This window comes from Enoplosus armatus, chromosome 12 (assembly GCF_043641665.1).
Source record: "Enoplosus armatus isolate fEnoArm2 chromosome 12, fEnoArm2.hap1, whole genome shotgun sequence".
Taxonomy (NCBI): domain Eukaryota; kingdom Metazoa; phylum Chordata; class Actinopteri; order Centrarchiformes; family Enoplosidae; genus Enoplosus; species Enoplosus armatus.
Window position 1 is genome coordinate 23,029,514 of NC_092191.1, and position 25,770 is coordinate 23,055,283.

At 42.6% G+C, this 25,770-nt stretch overlaps 1 protein-coding gene across 1 annotated transcript; it reads right to left on the bottom strand.

The window, feature by feature from the left end:
* Window positions 1-1,336: 1,336 nt before the first annotated feature.
* Window positions 1,337-25,770, bottom strand: LOC139293991 (cGMP-dependent protein kinase 2). The gene is made up of 19 exons (XM_070915727.1): window positions 25,649-25,770; window positions 21,881-22,246; window positions 17,571-17,737; window positions 14,935-15,048; window positions 13,855-13,960; window positions 13,180-13,243; window positions 13,000-13,077; window positions 12,525-12,619; window positions 10,562-10,630; window positions 9,730-9,828; window positions 9,430-9,577; window positions 8,690-8,826; window positions 7,293-7,382; window positions 6,334-6,475; window positions 6,070-6,233; window positions 5,400-5,522; window positions 4,981-5,043; window positions 2,734-2,800; window positions 1,337-1,432 (listed from the first exon to the last, which is right to left on the bottom strand). Exons 1-19 carry the CDS (start codon window positions 25,768-25,770, stop codon window positions 1,337-1,339), a joined length of 2,310 nt encoding a protein of 769 aa, XP_070771828.1.

Below are 25,770 nucleotides of genomic sequence, written 5' to 3' on the forward strand. Positions count from 1 at the left end.
AAAACCTCTCCTGAATGATGAACGCTGAAGGAATCCTAACTGGGAGAAACTCACTGCAGTGACGGCAATGATGGTGAAGACAATAACTCTCCCATATTTGTAGCTATATTTCTTTTGCTATTCGTCATAGATTTAGGCAGCTAGTTATGCTTACAAAGCCCTGATTGGTTGCTTGTTCCTCCAACCGTCGAAATAGTCATCAATGCTTTGAGCTTTTTGCGTCACTGAACAAATCGGAGATGTGGGCGGTAATTCCAGGCTGTACAAATGACTCGAAAGTCTCTTTATTGAATAAATCTTCTGCATGGGTGGAGGAGTGGAGCACGTCACAATGCACTAGGTTGGAGGAAGGGGGTTTAAAAGCGGGTCCGGAATAGAAATGGACCACGTTTGTATTCTTCTCTTAATGGCGAGCTATTACAAGGAATAAATGCGAGCCGTACATCATCAGTGAACATCGAGACTTGCTGCTGAGGCAAAAAGAAGATTAAAGTCTTTGGTGATACAGCACCGCGTTGTCACGTTTAGCCCTTTTTTTTTTTTTTGGAGACCCGGAGATGAAGGCTGCCATTGCTCAGGAGGTGATGCTAAATGCAAAGTTCCAGGTGCTTTCAGGGGTTGCTGGCAATGCTGTCTGTCATTATTGGCCCAGCAGGTGTGACAAAAGGTGACAACAGCAAACACGACGACAGTAACCACCATTTGCACTACTGCATCTGTATCGACCATGACACAACCCCCCCAGTGTGGAACGCTTGTTGACAACACACAGCCAAACAGTGCATGGAAACAAATTATATAGATGAAACAAAATGATAGAAAATGTATGATGTAGTTGAATGTGTTTGAGTGTGGGAATGTGGAGGTGTGAGTGGCCTGGATTCTTCGTTGGCATATAAACCCAAGACTGGTTATGAAACATTTTATTACATTATATTTCTGGAATGTACTGATTTGTGAAAACACAAGGATGTACTTCCTTGTTTAGGTTACAGGTTGTTCATTTCCTGCAGCGGTAAAGGGTTTTTATCTACCACATACACATACAAGAATGTCAGTACATTTGACATTCAACTATAAACACAGAAGCCCTTTTATACCCAGAAGGGGACCATGCTAGCCAGCATATCTCTATGTGTCATCTGAGTGTAATGATGCTTAAAAGTTGGTCCATCTGGCAGCAGGTTACCTGTTCAGTCTTAGTCACCTTGGTGCTGTGCTCCGTTTCAAAAGGAAGCTGCTGTGGGAGTGAAAAGCCAGACGTAAGCTTCCGGAGTTAGCTTGCCAACCCACTGCACTTTCATGAGTTCCGATCCCATTTTCGAGGAGAGAAGTCTCAGAAGTCTTTATCCCAGTCAGACAGCTCATCGGGAGGCTCCTCTGTGTCGGGAGGAAACATGTCAAAGTGACTGTGATCCGTCGGCCCCTTCAGCTGCAGCAGAAACGAGGCAAAACATCATAAAACTGTTACCGTTTGTCAGCGTGGAATCAGTCACAGCTCCCTCACTGGCAGAACTGGATTTCCCCCCCGTCCTTATCATCGTAATGTGCCACACACACCGATGGCGACCGAGCTGCCATGCAAGGTGCTGGGCCTCCATCGGGAGCAACTTAGGGTTCAGTGTATTGCTCAAGGACAGTTCGACATGACGCGGGATCGAACGCCCAACCCGCGCCATCAAGACTTTACTTTATCTATAACAATACATCATCATTTATTTGTTCATTTATGTTTTGCGTTAATAATCTGAATCGGAAAAGTAACCAGCCACTAATATTAAATGTAGTGGAGTAAAAAAGTACAACATTTCCCTCTGAATTGTAGTGAAGTAGAAGTATAAAGTAGCATAAAATGGAAAGTCCAAGTACATCAAAATTGTACTTTAGTAAATGTACTTAGATACTTTCAACCACTGCTGACAGGCGTGGTGGTAGTATCATGTTCTGGTGGTTCTGGTATGCCGCCAGCGGAACTGGTGCATTGCAGAAAGTGGAGGGGCAGAACAAACAGATAGAACCTCAGATGCAACTGGGTGTTCCAGCAGGACAATGACCCTGCAGTAACATCAAAAGTGGTTTTGGGATCTCTCAATGGACCAAATAATGAAGTCCTGACCTCGACCCTACTGAAAATACGTGGGCTGCCTTGAAAAGGAGAGAGAAAAAGAGCGCCCATGCAAAGAAAACCAACAGGTTTGGTTGAACACGCTCCAATTCTGCCAAGAAGAGTGGTAGAATATCCCACCAAAAGCAGCTGAATCAAATACCAGCTGTGCTGTATGTATATTTTTGACCCATCAGATCTTGCTGTATTTTCAGAAGACGCCCGATTAATGTAATCAATTGAATGGACTTGTGATAATATTGAATGCAACATATTTGTTCAAACCCAGAGGACACCACAGTGGCGCGTCTTTTGTTTAAGATGATGTAACGTCAGACTAGCACTAAGTCACTGGTGGCCATAGAGTGTTTATATTCTTCCTAAAACATATGTGCCGTTTGCAAATTAGTAGAATATAATGCCTTCCAGATTGTGTTTTTTGTCAACATAATAAGGAAACATTGTCATGAACTGTATCCGCAAAGTCCCATTCCAATTGTGTCACACATCATTTCCTGATCAGCACGCTCCACAGGGGAGATCAAAGCATTTGCTCAGTTCCGATAGACTGTTGTAACCGTCCGCCTGTTCTTGTCCACTGTCAGGAAACAAAAAGGTCATAGTCTCACCTCTCTCTTCAGGGGGGACAGTAGCTTGCGACGCCTCAAGCCCTCCCAGTTGAAACCCTGGAACCACCTGCGGAGCAAACAAAACAGAAACTGGAATTTGGAAGACAGATTCTCATAGAATAGTATAGCTACACAAAATGCGCCGCCTTGGGTTTTCTCCTGGCATTTTTAGATGCGAAGCCTCTCTATGAGCTGTGGGTGAAACTCACTCACTGGATCGCGATTAGTTCGGCGCGCTCCAATGCAGTCAGGTGATTCTGACGACGCTCGAAATTCAGAGCGAGGCAGGAAGCGAAAGGTGGAATGGATGAGATGGAGGAAAGCCTGCACCGTGCTAGTTATTGTTTACTCATTTTTGTGGCCCTATAATATAAAAATCCATTGCCCTACCTAAAACACTAAGTATGATGAAAACATTTGCAGTAGCTGAAATTCTTAAATCAGGTCACAGAATCTGAACTTCACCGGCGGCAGCGCTTCATTTTCTTCCTTTGTCACTATCGAATCGCTTGTTTGACGGTTTTGTACAGCCCGCCTGTAGATGCACTGTATGCTGGCAGGTGAAATATTCTTTTCTTTTTGTGTCTACTGTCTGTAGAAACAGGAAGCGGAGGAGATCGATAGACGGACAGAACACGTCACTTAGTTCAGTTTCACTTTCCGCACTAATTCTCGAGAAAGAGAACGAGAGAGAGATGCAAACAGTAAACAGCTGTTTCTGCACACCTCCCCCCTGCTGATTTTGAGTGATTATTGTGAATACTCCAATGTACTCCAGGCACTGTTTGTCCCCCCCCCTGACCAGCACCCTCTCCCCTGTGTTCCCTGACACGAAGCACTGGCTGGCAGTCATTGAACTAACAACTGCAGGGAAAGTGTGTGTTCTCAGTAGAAAATGGGCCTACTGACCAATTGGACATTTTGTCGGACTATAGGGGTTTCAGAATAATGGGCTGTCGGAACAATGGGTATAAACTTCAGATTTCCCCACAGAGTTCATTCTCTGCAATAATCCAAACTCACATGGAAAAATCCCGAAAGGAACCAGGGCCATGCTAACTTCCGGGTTGGCCTACAAAAATACGTCATCCCTGCAGCAACAGGCTACAACCACAGAGATGTAATGGGCTTACCTATGCAAAGCCGTGCGTAAGCCGAGTGCCCGCTATTTACAATATACTGTAACACATCATTAACTGGCGGTGCGACTGCCACGAAGGTGCAGCATTCAAACAGCAGAGTGGGACACTTTCAAGTGCTACCACTGTACAAATCCAATGTCGGATTCATTTCAGCAGAGCTAAATCCATCAGTTTAAATCAGAGAAACAAACAGTGGCATTTTCCAAATTTGCAGAACACAGGCAGGATAAATCTGGGCGGGGAAAGTGCAAAAAGCAGCACTTGCCCCTCCCTCATTACCACCACTGAGGACCTTGAGCAAGGCCCTCCAGTTGAAGCTGTTCAGTGGCCAGCAGATCAGACTGTGGTTGTGGAATTATGATCAGGGCTTTTCCTGCAAAAGAGAGCATTGCTCTCTTCTTTAAAAAAAAAAAAAAAAAAAAAAAAATCAGGTGAATGATTTGTAGGATCTTCTTGATGGGTTTTTCATAATGACCATTACTTGTCATCACAAAGAACTGAAACAGGACAGAAGCAGGTGTATTTTTTTCTCTCTCTGTAGCCTGTATGGTTACATTTGAACAGTCCCGTGATGATAAGATGAAACAGAATAAAATCACTGTTGTAAATACAGGGAAATGTGCCAAAAGGAGGGAACGCATTCCTATGAAAGCCCATTGTTCATGTTAATGATATTTTGGTGATAACCCGTCATCATAGGCCCCATGACAGGTGACACCATTCTCTAGCCCTCATCTAATGAACCTTTAATCGGCCATGAAATCCTACACTCACCGAAGCAAAGAGCAGACACCCAGCACTGCATCTGCTCAGGCTAAGCTACAGTGGCTGGCCCCACTGGCTCGATAGGGAGTTTCATCTGAATGCTACGGTCCACTCAGTTGTCCAACCACCAAGCATTGTAAATCTGGTTCCACTAGTATTACTAACCAACCAACACATCACATATGTCTACGTTTAACATCACCGGTTAACATTAAAGTTTAGGATTAAATCACAAGAAAATGATAAATGTTATGAAAATGAACAGTGATGTAGAAATTTCAGTAGTCTGTTGTAATCTCGTTAGGAAAGGAGACTGATATCATTTGGACAACAAACTTACTTGTGTTTCTTGATGTCAATGATGCTGTTCTTTTTGTTGCCCAGCCTCTCCACTGGGTTTAGCCTGAGAGGAAAAGACGTTCACATTGATATTAATGTCAGGTTTAATAACCCTGTGGATGTCTTATTTAAAAAGAAACAGCCAGGAAACTTAAGCAGGGCACTCACTTGATTAAATTAGTCTAACACATGGCTTACTAAACCCAGCAGCAGCAGCAGCGTCCAAACACAACAAGCTGCTGCCGCATTTGTGACGAATGTGACTGTTGTTCTTAGCTCTGGTGTAAGTGATATAAGTGTATAAGTGATATTGCCTGGTCTGCTCCGCACCACCAATTACACAACGATTCACTGATTATCTGTTCAAAATGAATAGCAGTATTATCCTCATATCTGATCGATATTTGAGATTCACCGCACCTGCAGAGTCTCTTGATGAGGTCGTCTGGACGCTTGCCTATTCTCTTGGGGAAGTCCACCTTCTCAATGCCATAGAGGACCATGGTGTAAATCTTTATGGGGTCTGATCCAGCAAATGGTGGGCTGGGAGAAAAAAAATAGGTTTTCAGATTTTCTCTTTATTGCAAAAGTAAAAATCCAGACTGCACTGTTCAAAAGGATGAGTTCAACATTGTTGGGAAAACGTTTATTTGCTTTCTAGGCACCTCTACGACCCCTTCCATGAGAGACCATGGGGACAGTCACATGATTCTGAGCTCATGGAGGGAGACTGCGACCACATTTAATAAATAAAAACAGATCCATTCCTCCTCAGCAACAACAGGAAGCTCTTGTGCAGAGTGCAGCCATGTTGGTTTACGACAATCGTCCAACAATCGTCCTTTCGTACGCCCCCTGGTATTTCGGAGAATACTTGCAACAGATAGTGTGTTAAGCATGAACGCCTCACATAATCTCAAAGCTCACGCAGCATCTAAGGAAGCCGAGTGCGCGAGCGTAAACAAGGTTTTATTATTCATCATCTCCTTGCTTTCTGTGGCTCAGATAATCTGCCGTCATTGATTTAATAACTTCTATGCTGATGACACTCAATTTGTACCTACACTGACTTACCTTCTTACTGACTTACTTTCCAGTGAGAAGTTCAAATATGAGGATTCCCAAGGACCAGCAATCAGCTCCGAAGTCATGGCCTTTGTTCATGATGACCTCTGGGGCCACATACTCTGGAGTCCCACAAAATGTCCATGTCTTCTTTCCAAGGCCAATCTTTTTAGCAAAGCCAAAGTCAGCCTTAGGAAATATCAAGGAATTAGGAACATATGTAAAAAAAAAAACCCCAAAAAACCGGAATGAGTAACACTCTAACAAAGAATTTAAACAAGTGGCTGACCATTTTGACATAACCCTCAGCATCCAGTAGAAGGTTTTCAGGTTTCAGGTCTCTGTAGATGATACCCATAGTGTGGAGGTAATCAAAGGCCTCTAAAACACAACCAGTACAGAATCTGGCTGTTGGATCATCAAAATAACTCCTGGCAGGTTATGAAAAGATGAACAGATTAACAGCATGACAATATACACAGAGCACATAACATTCATTTGTATTTTGGTTTTGTTAAAATCTACTACGTCTACATTCGGGTGGAAACTCGACTTCTGTTATCTTCCAATTAGAGTAGATTGTACAAAGGGTGGTAGCTTTATTTACCCCTGCTCTGCTCTATTGTAATTAGAGGTAGCTTTAAAATACCACATTACTCGGGTCTTAAGCATGTTTATTTTCTGTTGTATTTCCCCTTCATTTCACCTATTCTCCTTCTTGCTGGTGTAGATGTGTTGTCTATATAGCAGAGAGTTAAGATCCGTTCACGTTTACTGGCCCGTAAACATGCAGATTTTGGTAATTGCCAAAGTAGCCAAATATTATATTCGTAGCCTTGGAGCGTGTTATTTTGGAACAGCATTGTAGCATGCCAGAGTTCTACTGCAAAAGGTACAACTTGTTTTTCTGCAGACCAACTGGTGTATCATTAAGCCTTCATGCTTACAGACATAAGTTTTACTAAGATCCTAAAGTGGACTGATGCTTGCTCAGGTCTATAAACAGGATTTGTAGGTAACTGTCTTAACTAACCCTTGCTGCCCTTCGGATTTAATCTTAATACCAGTTGAAAATCTTGTTTTTGTCTGTACACTGTGACATCACTGTTGGCAGTGGTTACAGGTTCAACAGACTGAGGGGGGCAGTGATACGCTACATTTTCAGCCTGTTTTAAATTACTCTTTAAATGTCAATTCCTGTATGTTTTCGTTTAGTTAGTTGAGTGCAGGGAGAGGACCTACACTCACATGTCCCGCAGCACAGTCCACAGCTCTCCACCAAGACATGCCTCCAGCAGCATGTAGACAAACTTGTCGTCCCGAAATGTCCGGAATAACCTGAAATACATGCACAGACAGCAAAGAGACTGCTTGTTAACTACTGCTTTGATTTAAAAACACAAAATAATTCACCTACTAGTGTAGTAAAAATACCCCTAAAATTACCCCTAAATATACAGTGCTTAAAAAATGTATTAGACCCCCCACCCAGTGTAAGGTGTTTGCCCCCGCTGCCCTAAATGAACAGTATTGCTGATGACCAAAATATCTGATGTTTCTGTAATGGTTAATCCACCAGTATGTGCAAGCCAAGCTCTTTAATCAAAATGATCTCTTTAATGCTAAAATAGAATTATCGTTGTTATCCATGAATTCTCAAATTTACTGTTTTACAAAAAAGCAGAAAAGAATAGTAAAGCACGTTATTATTTTTTGATTGAGATGCCAAATGACAGTTATTTACTTTCATTCCTGAAACAAGTTTTTGACAGATTTCTAAAATATTTGTGTTTTCTCATTTTTATGACAGGTGGTCTAATAAATTTGTTAAGCACTGTAGATAATGATAGTGCCTGCTGATATGCTGTACATTGGTCTAGTAGAAACTGCATTCATGTCTTGTATTGGTACTGATGTCTTCTATTGGTGATGCAATGCTGAAAATATAATAATAATAATAATAATAGTCATATATCCACAATGTGCCTATGATACATTGGCCACCAAAAAAGTGAAGCATTGCAGATTACAATAGCTGATGCTGCAGCTCTTCAGAGAAAAAAAGACTTTTGATGCAGGCTCTTAAACTTTACAGCCTGTGAACACCGAAACTTCCAAGAATTTGCATTCTTCAATTTCATTTAAACACTTAGACCCCATTAAAAAAAAAACTCTGGTGGAGTGTTGCATTAGTGAAATACATATAATGGGAGAGTGAACGTCACATTTTGGCGAAACTTTCCTCTTTGAATGACAGTCAACAGACTGCTTGTACAAGGCCTTTGTTCTTTAAAGTCATAGTACAAATAAATCTTAGTGCGGTGGTGGGATCCCCCCGGTCAGCAGCATTCTCCCTGCAGGTTCCTTAGCAACTCCACTGAAAAGCCAACACACTGACCAGCCCCCATTTTTATCTTCTCCTTGAGGAATACAAGAGGTTTGTGGGAGATTGATCCATCGGCTAACTTACCCGTTCAACGTCTACGTGCTTCCTCTAGATTACAGAAAACAACTAAACATGTGAACATAGTCTTATCATAATGTGGTTAGACAGAATCACCCCTCTTTTTGTTCAGAACAAAGAAACCTGAATGTGTAATGTTGTGTGTGTGTGTGTGTGTGTGTGTGTGTGTGTGGGCCCACACCGGATGATAAATGCTGAGTTTGTTTGCTGAAGGATGTTTTTCTCAGAGTAGATGTGCTCCTGCTGTCTGGTGTCCACAATGTGCTTCTTCTTTATGCACTTCAGGGCAAACGTGGCGTCCTCGTCCTTCAGCTTCACCTGTGACAGCAGGGCAGAGAGGGGCTCACTCAGGGTCACTAGAAATGTATATCACGAGCTAAACATTACATGAAAAAGGTATCAACTTTGACTGAATGTGTTTATCCCACAAATTCACTTTTATATTAAAATGAACAAACGCTGCTAAATATTGAGGCTGATGTAGAAACTGCAGTTCCTCATACGGCCACTCAAAGAAGTAGTGAAGAGATGAGGGTTCCATGACGTAGATTTGATTTTAAACAGGGGGCACTCCACAATTGTACCAATCCTATCAATCAGATTACTTGACTTTACGCCATGAGGAACACTACACTGCCTGTTAAAACTGTTGTAAAATGTTTTCTGTGGACCCGGAGAGAGCCTGTCTGCTGCCCGTCTCTCTCAAGTCCACAACCATGTGAGTCCCTTAATCACTGGAATACCCCTTTAATATGAATATTATCTTTTATCCGTCTATTTCATAGTCAACCGTCAACAAGATCAGAGTTTGGCAAGACAAAACATGTCAGCAATAAATGCTTAATTCCAGCTCAATCGTTTCCGGGATAAAGCGAGGCCGACTGGTGACAGTAAGGGCTTTACGGTGCTGCTGCAGCTCACCAGCTCCACCCGTCCAAATCCTCCCATGCCCAGTGTAGCTATGACCTCGAGATCCCGGAAAGGCTGGTGTGGGGGCAGAAGAGCAATCCTCTCCCTCAGCCTCCTCAGCTCCTGGGCCTCTGCAGAGTCAATCTGAGGTGAGTGGGGCCTGAGGGAGAAATAACATATCATTATATATTTGCAAACTAAACTTCAAATCAGCGTATCACCACCGAAACTGTAAATGCAGTAATGACTATATGACATGCAATAAGTAAGTTTACGCAGCGGCGCATGCATGTTGTGTCATTGTGCACTTACAGGGCATTCCTCCTCTCATCACTCCTGGAGAGCTCTTCCACGTATTCCTTCAGGTAAGCCTGAAGCTCCTCATAAGTTCCCACCATTTGGTTGAAATTGCTGGAGAGGAGGGAGCAAAAACAGCAACTTGAGCAACTTTCACGCGCTGTGCGCTGTCAGCTTTGGAAATAATCTCAAGTCACAGCTTTTACCGACAGATGGGAAGGCATCTTTTAATCAAAAGTTACATTATTGTAGTAGGAATGGCCTGCTTACAAAAACCTAGCATGCATGTTGGCCATAGATTTACTATATCTTGTTAAAAATACTCACGTAGTCGCGTCACCAACATTGGTAGAGCTGAGAGCAAATCTATATATTGAGTTGCATACCAGTACTAAATGGATGAGAGTTAGCAAATCAGTACTGTATATTGCCAAAACTAAATGTATTGTATTTGGCTGTAGGGATGTTCTTGCTAAAGCCCCCCTTCACTCAATTTGTCTCTCGGTGGGATATCTGTTGAGCAGGTCACAAAAGACCAAATTATTTATATGTGAAGTACTGCACAGGAAGTTGGACAAGTGCTACTGAGAAACATGTAAAAAGCATCCTGACCAGAAACATTACAAATTGGCATGGGACGTCCATGAGGACAGGAGGGCTCTGCCTCCTTTCAGCTTCTTCCCTGAAACTCCTCAATTCATCCTTTCGACTGCACCAGAAATAATAGCTTTCTGCTGCATGAAGGAACTACACCTTGGTTCACACCAGGTGTCCAAATGACAGGGTCTGGTGTGTGGGTCCGACTGTGGATGACGACACGCCATGAAAACAACATCCAGCTACTCACTCTCTGTCCACCACCAGACAGTGTGTGTCGTTCTCACTGCAGATGATGTTGGCTGAGCGGACATCCTCGCTGTGAACACACACACACACACACACACACAGTTCAGTCAAATCAAACAGAAACACATGTGGGCATTTCTGCAGCATGATGAGGCGTGTCTCATAGATAATACAACGCTACAAGAGAAATGCTGCCTTTTTTAAATGTTTTTAACCGAAAATGAAAGCTTTAAAAAAAAAAAAGAAGGTATCTTCGCATCTTCCTTTGGTCTCATTCAGTCACATCTTACCACTGGCCTCTTCTTGCCTTGCCTTAAAAGATCTCACGGAGCCGTTTCTATGTTTGCCTGTGGTGGGACATCCGCTGTAATAATGGCCGATGTAAACTCCCTTGGTAGAAAGTAGGGTCTGCGTTTGATTGACAATGACTCCAGATAGTTTAATATTCCCACTGTTGCACCAGCCCTTGCTCTGCATAAAGCGCAAGGGCTTCGGTGAAGCAAAGGATGTTACGGTTCCTGATATCCAGTTGGAAACTGATGTGGGCGTGGAGGTCCTCCAGTCTATTATCCAACGCCTGTACATTGGCTAGCAGGATGCTGGGCAGGGAAGACCCATGTGGCCGGGGTCACAGCCGGTGTTTAATCCCTCCAAGTTTTCCCCCTCTGTGTTTCCTCCAATGTTAAGACAAGTGGCAGGTTGACCATTTCCCCATCCTTATCAGTGACTTGTGGTCGTATCTGATCATTGTCCAAATCGATCACAAAAATATACGATTTTAAGGATGTTGAGAGTGTTGAGCACGCTGAGGTTATTGATGATTTCAATGATGTTTAGAATGCTGAGCATGTTGAGCATAAATTCTGTGATAACCACTGCATCGATTTCGATTTGTGACATGTAAATAAAATAGATTTGGTTGATTCTTGTTCTGCTGTATGTCTGCGTCTATGCGCAAGTTAATCGAGGGGAAAAATGTTCTTGTACGTGTTCACATGCATGGCCGATGAAGCCGATTCTGATAGAACACAGAGTTGCAGCCATGACAGTGGTCAATGCTTCAAATATGGATGTAGCCGCAAAGAAGCCACGAATTCTAAAACGTGGGTGCTGCACACACCCATCTTCAACCAGGCAGCGCAGAAGTTCCAATTCACCAGTTCAGTATCTGACCAAATGTGAAATATGGTCCCAATCTCCCCTTCTGTTCCGGAGTTATGGCCCAAAGAAGTGTTTTTGTAGAACGTTATGGTGTCACCGTGAAGTTGAGCTTTGACCCTTTGGTTAAAAAAGAGAAAATGTTGCTTCATCGTTGCATCCCATTAAAACGTTTTAGTGAAATCTTCCTGGGTTCCTGAGACATCGGGTTCGCGAGAATGGGATGGACGTGAGGTCACAGTGACCTTAAATCAAAAAAAATGACCAAATTCTAATCAGTTCATCCTTAAGTCCAAGTGGATGTTTGTGCCAAATTTTAAGAAATTCCCTCAAGGCATTCCTGAGATATTGCGTTCACAAGAATGGGAGGGATTTCTAATCAGTTCATTCTTGAGTCCAAGTGGGTGTTTGTGCCAAGTTTGATCCCTCAAGGCTTTCCTAAGACATCGTATCCACGAGAATGGGACGGACGAGATGGACAACCCGAAAACATAATGCCAAATACGACTACATTGATGTCATATGGGATGGACGGTAGAGTCAGGACAGACACCCATGTATATATGACATGCAAGCCCTAACGTCAGCAGACAGCTCAGAGAGGCTGTCCAATTGCAGAGTTGCACCTGAAAGTGAAGCAAACAGCTGGTAAAGTAAGTTTACTGACCCTAACCTTTTACGATTACGTTTATTGAGCCAAGCTAATGTGATCAGATTAACACAGGGAAACAAAAATCCAGCGAAATCCAATATCACGTGCTCCGCTGCGTGTCCGCAAAATGTCCTCCGCCTCGTGTTCTTCGTACCTGATGAGAGCCTTCTCTCCAAAGTAGTCTCCAGCTCCCAGTGTCTTGATTTCCTGTGGTTCGGCAAACCCCTCTGTGCTCTGAGTGACCACGACCTGCAGGTAGAAAACACTACAACAATTACGACCACCAACGCCACAGCGTACCAGTGTTATATATTGCCGTCCGCTGTTTTACCATTGCAATCATGAAATTGAGACCATTCTTTTACTGCTGGGCTTGCTAATTGGAATGCGTCAGTCAGTGTACGAGCTTTGAATCATTTCGATAAATGTGTATGTACTGGCAGGTATTTAGCCACTACTTCTACACACCCACCTTCTCTCTCCATTTTGTCCCACGGACTGATGTTAACTGGTTAATAAACGATAAATTTTTCACTCGAAACAAATCAGCTGTGGACGTATCCTCTCCGTTCTCCAAAATATTAAGGATTTAAGAGGATGTGCTTGGCAAGATTGTGCAGATATCTCACCTCTCCTTTGGCGATAATAAAGAAAGTGTTCCCTTCTTCACCCTCGCGAATGATATACTCCCCTTTTTCAAAATAGTCCTGAAAAGACAGGAGGGTCAGCCATTGTCTTCAATCTGAAACTATGCAGTCAGAAGCAGATACTGTACTGTAAAATGAAATATAGAGGGGAAAAACACTCACCACTTCAAGACAATCAACAATCTTGGCTAGTTTCTCCTCAGGCAGTCCCCGGAGCAGAGACACACTTATTGAGAAACAAATACACACACACATTCATTACAGATTCTGGGGGCTGATTATATTTCAGATAAACTGAAACTCAACGTAATAATCTGTCAAAGTGAATAAATGAGTTGAAAGTGTAAAAAAAAAAAAAAAAAAGAAAAGAAAAAACCTTTGACGCAAATTATTGGCTGCTACATTAACTAATATTTATGACATTGTAACTGGTATGACATGCAGTGTTTTCTTTTTTCTTTTTGTGACCCACTGCTTCCCTGGAGCCAAGGTACCCCTCGCCAAAGTGCTTGCTCATGGTGGGAACTGCTGGGTCATACATTCATGAGTGAATTGGCAGTTCAAGGACTGACTAAAATGTAATATCGTCAAAATCTGTTGTGTGTTTAAAACCATTCAAACGCCACACAAGTGATTTGTATTACATTGTTTACTTTATTCTGATTTCTGAAGTTAAACTAAAAGGTGTGAAAGTGTTGATCTGCGATCTTCTAGATAGTCTTGATCTAAGATCCTGAGATCAATTCAGTTTTCCTCAATGCAGTTCTCGCTGAGGATAACATCGTTATCACTCTCGGGATTATTTCTCCCCACTTGTCGGGGGCGCAACATTTGTACCTGCGCAGAAAGCTGAAGTACTCCTCGTGTCTGGCCTGTGCGGTCCGCATCATGATGGTCTGGAAAGTCTGGCGGTCCAGTGCCCAGATGTGAGACTGGGACACAGCTGGATGAGGGCGGAAGTGGTAAACAACTCATTAACCCCATTACTTGATCTTTGTCTTTGTGGAAGACGGTTGAGGGTCATTCTAGATAAACTGGGTTATCATGTCCACTTAGACAAAAATGACACTGCGCACTGTGTTCGATCCAGTCTGGAGACAAGATTATGGGTAGCTGCGTGTCCTCTAACAGGTGATGTTGGAGCAATAGTTCAACATTTTGGGAAACACGTTTGTTTGCTTTATTTCCATGAGTTGAGAAGATTGATATTAATCTAATTTCTGGGCAAATGTGGGCATGTAGGTGTATTTTTTTTTTTTTACTTTAGACAGAGCCAGGCCAGCTGTTTCCCCCCTGCTTCCAGTCTTTGGTCAGGCTAAATACGTCCTGATTAAACACAATACGTGCACAGATAAACAAAGAGAAAGTGGAAAATGGGGAAAAGAAAAGAAACGACCATGACATTAGATGCTGCATTTGATCGCGCTCATAGCACAACCGCCAAATGTGCAATAGCGACAGCCTCCAGCAGATTCCACTGGGCTTCCAAAATCTTTATATTTCCATCCTTGCATTGCAATCATTTGTGTGCAACACAAAAACAAATTAAAAGCAACTGAATTATTCAGTAGATATTATTAAGGCCATCATTTAAATGCATTTTTGTCACTTGTTGCGAAAAAGCCAGTGGCTCCCTCCAGGCTCCATGTTTAGACATCCAAATTTTACATTTTGCTTGGTTGGGTCTGGCCTTAACATGTAAAATGTTCCATCCAATATTAATTCAGCCGTAATGGGTTGCTACAGTTACACAAAAACTTGCTTGTAAGCATGAAATCTGCTCATGTACCACACAGCCAAGCAGGTGTCTCATACACGATTGAACAAGTGTATGCAATTCCAAAAAAGGTGAGACATATTAAGAACCACGACCGATTTGGTCTTATTCAAAAAAGGGGAAATTCTGCTGTTGCTCACCTTTAACAGTGGCTGTTCTCTTACAGTTGTACAGTATGGCCAGTTCTCCAAAAGCCGTGCCAGGACGCATCTCCCCCAGCAGCTTCCCATTCTGGATGACCTCCAGCCAGCCCTCTGCAGTGAGGAAGACACAAAACACAGCTCAAACTCATCTACAGTTTCATTGGAAACGTGTCTGTTTTTGAAGATCTTTGCCATCACAAGATAAGTAAAACTCAGGTGGTGAGGGTGGGCAGACATACCTCTTCCACCCCTCACCCTGAACACCAGAGCACCCCAGGTCTGTGTTTTGAGCCCCCTGCTGTGTTCCCTGCACACACACACACACACACACACACACACACACACGAACGACTGTGTAGCCACTTTCAACTCCACCACATGGTTGAGGAAATTCTGGGTAGAATCAAACAGACTTGTAACTTTGACTCAAAACTTGCCTTCCGTGTTGGCGGCGTGGTCTGCAGTTTGGCGAGGCTGGTTTAGATACCATGTCTCCTCGCAATCCCAGCGGTCATAAAAGGTATGCATTCTTACAGTTTCCCTATACTACACGTTCATAACGTGTGTCATGACCGTGGCTGGCTCAACCCCTGGTTGCAGATCCAGAGTAATATCATCCCACTTTGAGCCTTTGCTTAATACAGCTTTGTTTCTGTTGAGGTAGGCCGCCTCACTTTAATGTGCTAACTCCAGGCAGCTTCTATTTGGCCTCCAGGTAATTGTGGCTCTTTTTCCTCGGTCTCCGAGCTGCGGCCGATTGTGAGAACTGCAAAAGCCTTGGCTCAATGGCTTTGACGCCTGCTGCTTGGGCCAGCTTTCTGGAGCTTGATCGGGCATCGTCGGGTGCGCTCCTTCCCACATGGCAGTTTGGCTTGAACTGGGTTTTCCTCTCTCTGTCGGCAGACAGCTGGATAATAACATCAGACACCCCCACTTGGCTGATTGTGCAACTTTGTCGCATGGTGTGAGCAGAACCACCTACAGCTCAATGTGAGACAAAGACAAAGGAGCTGACTGTGGATCTGAGGAGGACCAAGGTGCAGATGACCCCTGTTTCCATCCAGGGGGTCAGTGTGGACATTGTAGAGGGTTACAAGTACCTGGGAGTTCACATAGACAATAAACTGGACTGGGTAAAGAACACTAATGCCCTCTACAAGAAGGGCCAGAGCCGTCTCTATTTTCTGAGGCGGCTGAGGTCCTTCAACATCTGCCGGACTATGCCGAGGATGTTCTATGAGTCTGTGGTGGCCAGTGCTATCCTCTATTCTGTTGCATGCTGGGGGCAGCAGGCTGAAGGTGGCGGACTCCAACAGACTCAATAAACTGATCCGCTAAGGCCAGTGATGTTGTTGTTGGGGGTGGAGCTGGACTCTCTTGACGGTGGTGTCAGAGAGGAGGATGCTGTCCAAGCTGCGGGTCATCTTGACACTTACTTTCATCAGTGTCCACTTTTGAGGTCTGTTTTATGACCTAGACGTAAACTTAGTGTTTGGGGGAAGTTCATCTTGAGAGGCCAGGTAGACAACACTTCAGGGAAGGTTCATTCCTTGATGTAAGATGTAGAATTATTAATCACCACCGTCCACCTTCTTTTTCTTTGTTTTCTTGTGTATGATTGTGGTTAATAGTTTTTCTCTTGTGTTTGTAATTTTGAGATTTAGTCATCCAATGTGCAGAGTCCAAGCCTGAAGATTTCTACATGTCAGCATTGAGTCAGTCTTATAAATGTGTGCTCTCACTTTGACTATGTTCACTCCACATACATCATTTTATCACCAAAACGTAGGAAAACTTGTTTCCCCTCACAGACATGTAGATTTGGAATGAACTGGACTCACGCTTTTGGCACAGTGAGCTTCCAAGTGACAGGAGTGTCGACAAGCTCTCTTTATACTACTTTTGACAACCATTATAGGTGAGGACAAAAACATTTTTTAGCACCACAAACATAAATGAAGATCGAAGAACGTCTTCACCAGGTTGTCCACGTGAATTGAATGTTGTTAACATTTCTCATTGAAAGGTCAAAAAGCTCAATCACAAGTAGGGATTTTGCATATCTTTTGCTCTTGTTGCCAAAAAGCCGTAGAACAGTAGAACTTCACAGTTGTAGTAAACCAGCAAAATACAAGGGGTCCATTGTCTCACAAGCCTCCGTGCGCTGCATCACTGCTGCAACCATCCGTTTGTTGATCTCCTGGCCCATCTTGCCCTCACTCATGAACAAAACCACTAGGGACCCACTACAGGGAAACATGCACAGTTTTCTGGTGGAGTACCATGGCCTAATAAATACATATTATCATCACATCAAACATTTTTCCTAAATGTTTCTGTCAAAGAATGTGTAGCCCTAGCCTGGTGTGTGTCTCTTGTTTATTCTGTATAGCCTACCGGATCACTCTTCTGTTTATTTAACAAATACACCCACCTTTCGCCGTTAACTTGTATGATTAAGAAAACATACATTTGCAGTTTTTTTTATTTAAAACTGTGCCTCATTTGTGTCAATGTGTAGGCACAATAAATACAAGAGATCCATCGTGGACACTGAAACTGCACAACTACTTTAACACACAAAATTATTTGAGCCCTCTTGAAAACATATTCACATATTCGGCTGAGCTGACCTGCCAGTACGTAGAGGTAGTTTCCAGGTTCCCCCTCCTGGGTGACCAGCTGTCCCTTGGTGTAAACCTTCTCATACATGCAGTCCACCATCTCCCTCATGTGCTGTGGCTCCAGCTTCTTCAGAAAGTCATTGTTCATGATGGCATTGTTGATGAGCTTCTTGGTGCTGGGATGGAAAGGAGAAGCAGAAACAAAACACGGTGCCAAAGTCAAGTCAAGTCGGTTTTATTTATATAGCCCAATATCTAATGTGATGTTAAAGAAAAAACGTCCGCGAGGAATGCGCAGCTTTTCTCACGTAATAGTTACCATGTTACTGCCTCACAGGGCACTGTGGACCAGTATTCATGAGTGTAGCTCCCTCCCTTCCTTGGCACAAGATGTTCTGGTTGTCTGTACTTAAATTGAATTGAAAGGTCGATACCTACTAAACCTGAGTTAGATAGAGAATGGGCCTGGGAACCTCAACAGTAAAAGGCCCTCAAAGAGGTAAAGGCTATGCTCTCTTCTGCTCCACTGCCAGAACACTTCGATCCAAAGTAACCTTCAGTCATCAGTACAGACGCCAGCAGCTATAGCCTCGGTGAAGTCTTCCTCCAAGACCGCATTTCTGCAATTATTTCTGAAGTCCTGCAAGTTGATTGACAGATCACAAGCAACTGGTATCTCAATCCAATTCCAACCCCCCCCCCCCCCCCCCCCCCTCCAAGAGGAACTGCTGAACCAACTTCCGGAGCAGTCCAGAAATCCACCAAGAGCTCACCCAAGTCACAAATGAACCCTTGTGACTTAACCGCTGTGTCGTCTTCACCAAGATCATTAAGAAAACCTTGGAACACCTCCAGATAAGACTCCGTCACAAAAATATTTGGATTTGGAACAGTGAAGCCTATTGCAAGACTTATAGTCTAGACTTGCACGTGATGTAGTCTCCTTCACCTCAACGGGGGTTCTTGGTCATCTACCCTGAAGGCCTAGTCTGTTGATTGTTACTGTTCAGCATTTTGGTATTAAAAGCAAAATAGAGAGAGAGACAGAAAAAAAACTGTTGTTAATTTCATGTTACTTAGAAAATAAACATTGAGGTGATATTGGAACCAAGAAACGCAAGTTTTTTTTTTATTTAAAAAAAGGGGTGATACTTATGAGTAGTAACATGTTGACTGTGGTTGGACCAGTATTCATGGACCCCCTTCCCTCCCATCCCTGGCGGTTAGCTATGTTTAAGTTGTTGCTGTAAACCTGTATGCTTCTTCAAAGCAAGCTATCTCCCGCGGTCTTTTCCGGACATTAAGATGAGTAACGGCATACAAAAGTTATTGAAACACATTTTTACCACAATAGATGAAATAAAGAACCCCTGCTCAAACAACCATGCCAGCATAGATTGGGATGATCAACAATTTGCTAAACCCTTCCCCCCAAACAGCATTTGTTTAATCATAGCTTCACAACTGTAACTAAGCACAGCAGGCCTGTAAAGCTTTGGATTTCTCCATATGCAGCAGAAGGCTCCAGTAAGGGAGTCTGAAGGATCTTGTCTTTTTTAAAACCAAGTACACAATAGCAAAGAGTAAGGAACATTGCGCTCGCCTGCTCTTAAGTAAACCACTAAAATAAAATTTTACAATAACATGGCATAACGTACAAGTCCAAGTGTTAGCGTAAAAGATACTACATATAGATATAGATACATATAAAGATACTTTTGCCAGACTCAGTCAGCCTTCATCCTTCAAGTCCTTTCTCTTGTACAGGGAGAACATACCTTTTGAAAATATGAACAATAAAGCATAAACGCAACCTTGCATCTGAACGGCAATGTATGTTCTCTGTAATACTGTACTGTTCCGTATAGTACTAGGGCTTCCAAACTTCCAAAAAACAATTCCTTCATTTCCATGTCTACATGGTTCTTCAACAGGTAAGGATGCTGAGTTTTATTATCATTGCATAGCACAGAGTTTGCATGAAACCACGTGTGCAATCATCAAATATACAGACCCTATTTCAAGTTTCTCCTTTTCATTCAAGTCAGTCTTCTGTTTTCAACTGACTTGAAATTAGTAGCTGCTTTTGTCTACGTCACAACAGATTTTGATGGTAAATCTGTGTCCTGTTATCAACTGTACGTATACCATGCTAGAATAGAAAGCTATGAAGAATCTTATACTTAATTATCTCACACAAGCCATCTCCAAGTGTGACAGTAATGCAAGTATACATATGTGAGGGGAAAATAATGACTCAGTTATGGCAAGTCTTGCTTGATTTGTTCAATAGCTAGCATTTCCACTGCCTAAACATTCCTACATGTCATAGACATTGGGTTGGGAGAGCATGCCCATCAATCCCTACATTTTATTTTAAAACGTTTTGACAGGGAGGCGGGAGCATCTGGCAATGTCATTGTCAAAAACAATTTTCTATTCAGTTAAATGTTATTTATGTAGCGCCAAATCACAACAAAAGTTATGTCGTGACACTTTACAAATAGACCAGGTCTTGACCCAACAATTCCCACCATATCAACAGCTGGATTGGTGTAGAACTACATGCTTGTCCAGGATTTCATGTTCAAGGCATAACCCAGCTGCCAACCTTGTGGTACTTAAACCTGAATACCTGAAAAAGGAACCTTGAATCAGATGCTAGAATTTGTATTTTTTCTTTTTCCTCCAGTGTTATCATACTGTATAAATACTGTTCAGACGTGGTTGCTTGACCAATAGAGTTGCAAATGTGGGTCCTCTGTTCAAGCCACTGCATTAATGTCTGCAGTTTCAATTTATTCAGCAGATTTCCCCCGAGCATTTGTTTGTGTGCATCCCTGATTACCACATCACATAGATGATAGCGCTAGTGTTTCAGTGAAAGGGAGAGTGCTGAATCAGTCTGAGAGTAGCGGGCAAGGGAGGCTAGATTGTGTAATTGAAGCCCATAATGACCCGGGCCCTGCATTTAGATCGTGTGGCCTTTTGTTTCCCTCCATGTCTTTCCATTATCCTGCCATGCTAATGTAGCCTTTCAGATGTGGCGGATATTACAAAAGCTTGTCTGAGCTCTCTCGTCCTCCTGCCAATGATATTCTGTTGATCACAGTTGATTCTTGTTGAAACTTGTTGATTCATCATAAGTGGTGGTTTTGTTTGACATTCTCTATATTCTCAGTAGTAGTTTTTTTTTCCCCCCACCCCAGCCATTATGATTAGTGGTTTTGCAAATAAATGTCCAGGTTTTGGAGTAAAGTCCTGCTTTATGCTGTTCGGCTATTAGCAGATGTGAGGCAGAACAATTCCTTGCTATCAGGCTGCCCCTTAAGACTCTCCAATTAGTCCAGAATGCTGCGGCACTTGTACTGACAAGAACCAGGAAAATATCCCATATTAGCTTCTCTGCACCGGCTCCCTTTAAAACACAGTATAGAATTTAAAATCCTTCTTCTCAACTACAAAAGGTCTTAATGGACAGGCACCATCATATCTTAAAGAGTTCATAGTACCCTATTACCCCACAAGACCACTGCACAACCCAGAATGCAGGGTTACTTGTTGTTCCTAGAGTCTCTAGGTTCCAGTTAAGGTTTGGGAGGCAAACACCCTCCCCAGATTTAAGAGTAGGCTTAAAGACTCTCTCCCATAGTTGCTTTTACTGATCTCTTTTCAATTGGAATAAATGATAACGCTTCAAATATTGATGAAAGGTATACTTGTACAGTCTAATGCAATCAACTCATATGAAGTTTATATATGCTGTCCGCTAGCAGGAGAATTCAGCTGTCAATACTGCATGCATTTATTGCTTCAACTAACTACATTTACCATCAACACTGAGTGGACATCCACGTAACAGGTGGCAAATTTGTCCTGTAAGACCGCAATGATGTTTTCCCAGGTGGTGACCCTTTGTCGCACTTGGGGGATTGTAGAGTCACTAGATCCTCCAGGATCAGAGGATCAAGGTCGGAATCAGACGTCAGCTTTGCTACCAACAACAGGACACTGACAAAAGGTATGGAGAATGTTTGCCGTTTGGATCGATTAGACACTGAGATGACAGCTGAAAGCAGCAGAGAATGGAACAGTTTTAAAGTTCGACAGCAACGACATGATTGGCTCAGAGAGGTCGGGTAAATTCTAATTCTAATCTTTCTGAACTGAAAGAGCGAATGCTCTCATTCAGCTGATTGAGCTGAAAGCGAGAAGGAAGAGAAAGACAGACAGAGATAGATAGTAAGTCAAAGTTTCTACAGAGGGCAATGTTTCACATTCAAAACATAGATTCTGTGTGGGGTGTCCCTTTAACTCACTGTGAGCCTTTGTGGACGTTCTTCGTGATGGAGATGTCTGCTGCTCTGAAGCCTCCACAGAAGTTCGCTGAGGTGGGTTCAGCAGAAACGCCCTCTTTTGCTTTGAGCCTGCGGTGGACCTCCACAGCCACCCTGTGGAAGCGGCTCGGACCCTGGTTAATGACGCTGAAGCGGCGGTGGCTGTAGTGGCACAGGGCTAGCGGAGAGCCGCCCAGGCTGATGTTGTAGCCAATGGCATCCTGGAGCTTGTCAATCTGGGAGACCTTGGCCTCCAGTTCCCTCTGGAGATGCTGTAACTGAAGCTCCTGGGCGCGAAACTCTTGGTCCCGACGTGCAAGCTCCGCCTCGAGGTGGGTAATTCGCAACCTGAAGGTCAGAATTGTTTTCACAGAGTACACATAAAGGCGTCTTCACAAAGTCAAACTACTGTGAACAAACTTCACTACAAGACAGAATATGCAGAAGTATGTCAGACCAATCAATAAAATATGAGGAAAGTTTAGATGGTAACATGACTCTCAAAACTCTTTAACCTTAAAACAATTGAAGTGTTTATTATGTTATTTATATAACAATAAATAACACATCATAAACCTAAGTGAACCAGCAGCAGATGCTAATATGTAGTATGTATTGTACAACACATGAATCCACATCTCAGTCTGTAGAAAACAATCAGGACACAATTTTTCGCATATTGGAGGAATTAGCAGACCTGGAAGTCACCACAACAGTGCAAAATGGATATGACTCCCATTACCCCCAAACTAGAGTCGTCCAACCCAAATAAATGGAAAAACCGTAAACCTACATCGTAAACCACCTAACTTTCCGGCGTGTTAACTGCCTTGATACGCGCGCTAACAAATCACCCCGACACATTATCGACAAACTGGATATATTATTATCTATATATTAACCTCTTCCAACACTCTGCCCCCTAAAGCCCATGTTCATAACAGACCCCATTCCACACAAACTCTTATATGCAGTAATATCACTTGTTTACATGTTGATCTGTAAATATAGGAAAATTAACATTAACTTATATCTCCACCATTACTCACCCAGATGGGAGATTCATTATCTTAAATACATCAATCAATAATATCAATCTGACCGTAGCAAACATATATACCCAGCAATAGACTGATCAGGAACAGCAAGTAGGAAATGCCACTGAGACAATTAAATATATGAAGGAGTGGGGACTAAATAATCCAACAGCAAAATAATTTTCATATTTCTCACCACCACATCATTCATTTTCCTGTATAGACTTCTTCCTCACTAGTAAGTCAATCACACAAGACATAACAGATACCTCAATATATTCAACTGTAATAAGTGATCACGTTCCTATCTCCTTATATTTCCATAGCAAGCAATTCCATAAACAACCCTCCACATGGCACTTCAACGTCTCACTGCTTAAAGACCCACAGCTTTGACAGGTTTTTAAGGAAAGCTTTGGCATCCTTTATGGACATAAATAACTCTCCGAACAACTCACCCACATTAATCATAAAAACAAAACATAAAAACAGTAATGTGAGGGAAAATAATCTCATACTAATTTTACAAGAAGTATCTAGAACTAAAAATCAAAGAGCTGACATCTAAAATACAAATTAGATATGTCTGAAATAACAAATAGAAAAATACTGAATCACAAGCATTTTGAATAAAATAATAAATCAGGGAAATTTCTCACAAATCCACACAACAAAAAAGGAAATAAAAACCATGAATAACTCATTCAAGCCATGAATAACTCAACACCGAAGACCCTTATCTCCACCTAGGGAAGACGAAAGAAAGGGATTTATTGGAAGGGCAGCAGGGAATGGTGGTGGAATGAACAGGGAGGTAGCTGGCTGAGACAGAGGGCAAGAGGGCGATGAGATATGGCAGGAACGGCTGGAACTTGCTGGATGAATAAGGGAGAATGGTGTTCTCTATGTAATAGCTTCATTAGATGCAGAGAAAGCTTTTGATTGAGTCAGTTGGACAGACAGTCATTTGTGCAAGTTATAATGCCCTCTCTCTCTCTCTCTCCTTCCCTCTTCACCATCTACATTGAACCACTTGCTGCAGTCCGCCAGAACTAAGAACTAAGAATTATAGGTGTACAATCCACCACGGTGAACTATAAAATAAGTTTATACACAGACGACATCCTACTCTACTTACAGAACCCACCAGTCTCACGACAAGAAACCATGAAACTATTAAAAAGATTCTCTAAAATTTCAGGTACCTTTTCAATTAACTTATCAAAATCAACACTGTTACAACTCTCCAAAAAGAGCTGGAATCCGGCAGCCCTACCACCACCCATCGTAAGGTACCCGAGTGTTAATATTTCCCTCTAGCTGTCAAAGCTGGTACACATAAATTTAAAAACAATCAAAACAATTGAAGATGGATGGATCTGCCAGTCTCAGTACACCTACCCACCACATGGTTCAACTCTCTATATTCAACAATGACACATTTTTTTTTTCGGGGGGGGGGGGGGGGGGGGGGGATTAGAAAATCAAGAATTAAACTGACCACACTACAAAAACCTAAAAAACCTTGAAAGCTGTGACTGTGGGTGCCGGACTTTTATGACGTTAGCGGACTCCATTTCAAAGGTACCAAAGGTAACGTTAGCTAGTGTCGCACACTGTTGGCGCTGTAGGGGAGCTAAACATTCAGCTGGAGAGAGGCTCAGGCACTTGGAAGCACACATGACGTCACATCTTTTGAATTTTCCTGCAAAAAAAAAAAAATGCCCTGTGTCTTTATATACAAATCAGTCCACAGGCTGTTATAGGCAACCAAGAAAGTCGGGTAGAGTCATCACATAGTTTAGAAATGGGGTCTAGCTAATGGGTCAGTCTAGCACTGGGCGCATCACAGCTGAGCAGACGGTGGTGTAAGTTCAGTTGCTAACTAGTTTGTAAAATATATTGTTGGAAATAATATTAATAAGCAATGACCCCATCATTTTCCTTTATGTAACATCAATATAACTCTGTCCCTCTGTCCCTGACGACCATCATGTCACTCATACCCATCACATCTGGTTGCTTTGTTAGGTACCTAGCCAGCTATAGTCTGTCAGTAACGGTCAGTAACATAGCAGACTGAAAGGTAAGCACCAGAGCATCCCTTCCCATTCATTCTGCAGCTCGACGTCCCCATATTTTACAATCCTGTCCATGTCACTAACGCTATTTAGCTAACCATGTTGCTACTTTCATACCTGGTCAATTGATTGGGGGCCTATGTGTGAGCATCTTAACCCATTCTGCGTATATGTTATACCATTAATAGGAGTGTAATGTAACGTTCACACCAAACCGCTTTGTTCAGGAATTGCAGTTTGGTACACCCTCCAAAACTGAACAATACCAGTCATTGCCTTTACAAAATTTCAAAAAAAAAAATAAAAAGTCTTGTTTTTACACTGGACACAATGAAAAGTTGGCAGCAGTGAACCACGAGTACATGTCTGAGAAATATTGCTAGAGATCAAATGTTTTAGTTGAATACACAAGTACAGGTATAACTGATAATCATACAGAAAAATGTATTTGATATACCAAGTAGTTTTCTTCCCATTAAATTCAAAAAACTTCATCCCCAGTGGGGCAATTAAAAAAAGGTATATACAGCAGAGCACACACATATAGAATTAATTGGTCATACTGTACTAATCTAACAATAGGTCTTCCATAATAGAGTACATACAGTATATTCACGAGGTGTGATTCTAACCTGAGGACATCCGTTTCCAAGCCAGGAGGGTCTGTGTGGATGGAGGCCAGGCAGTTCTTCTCTTCAGCCCGGGGGGCTTTTATCGAACCGTTGCCCATGGCCAGGCATTGGCTGGCCACCAT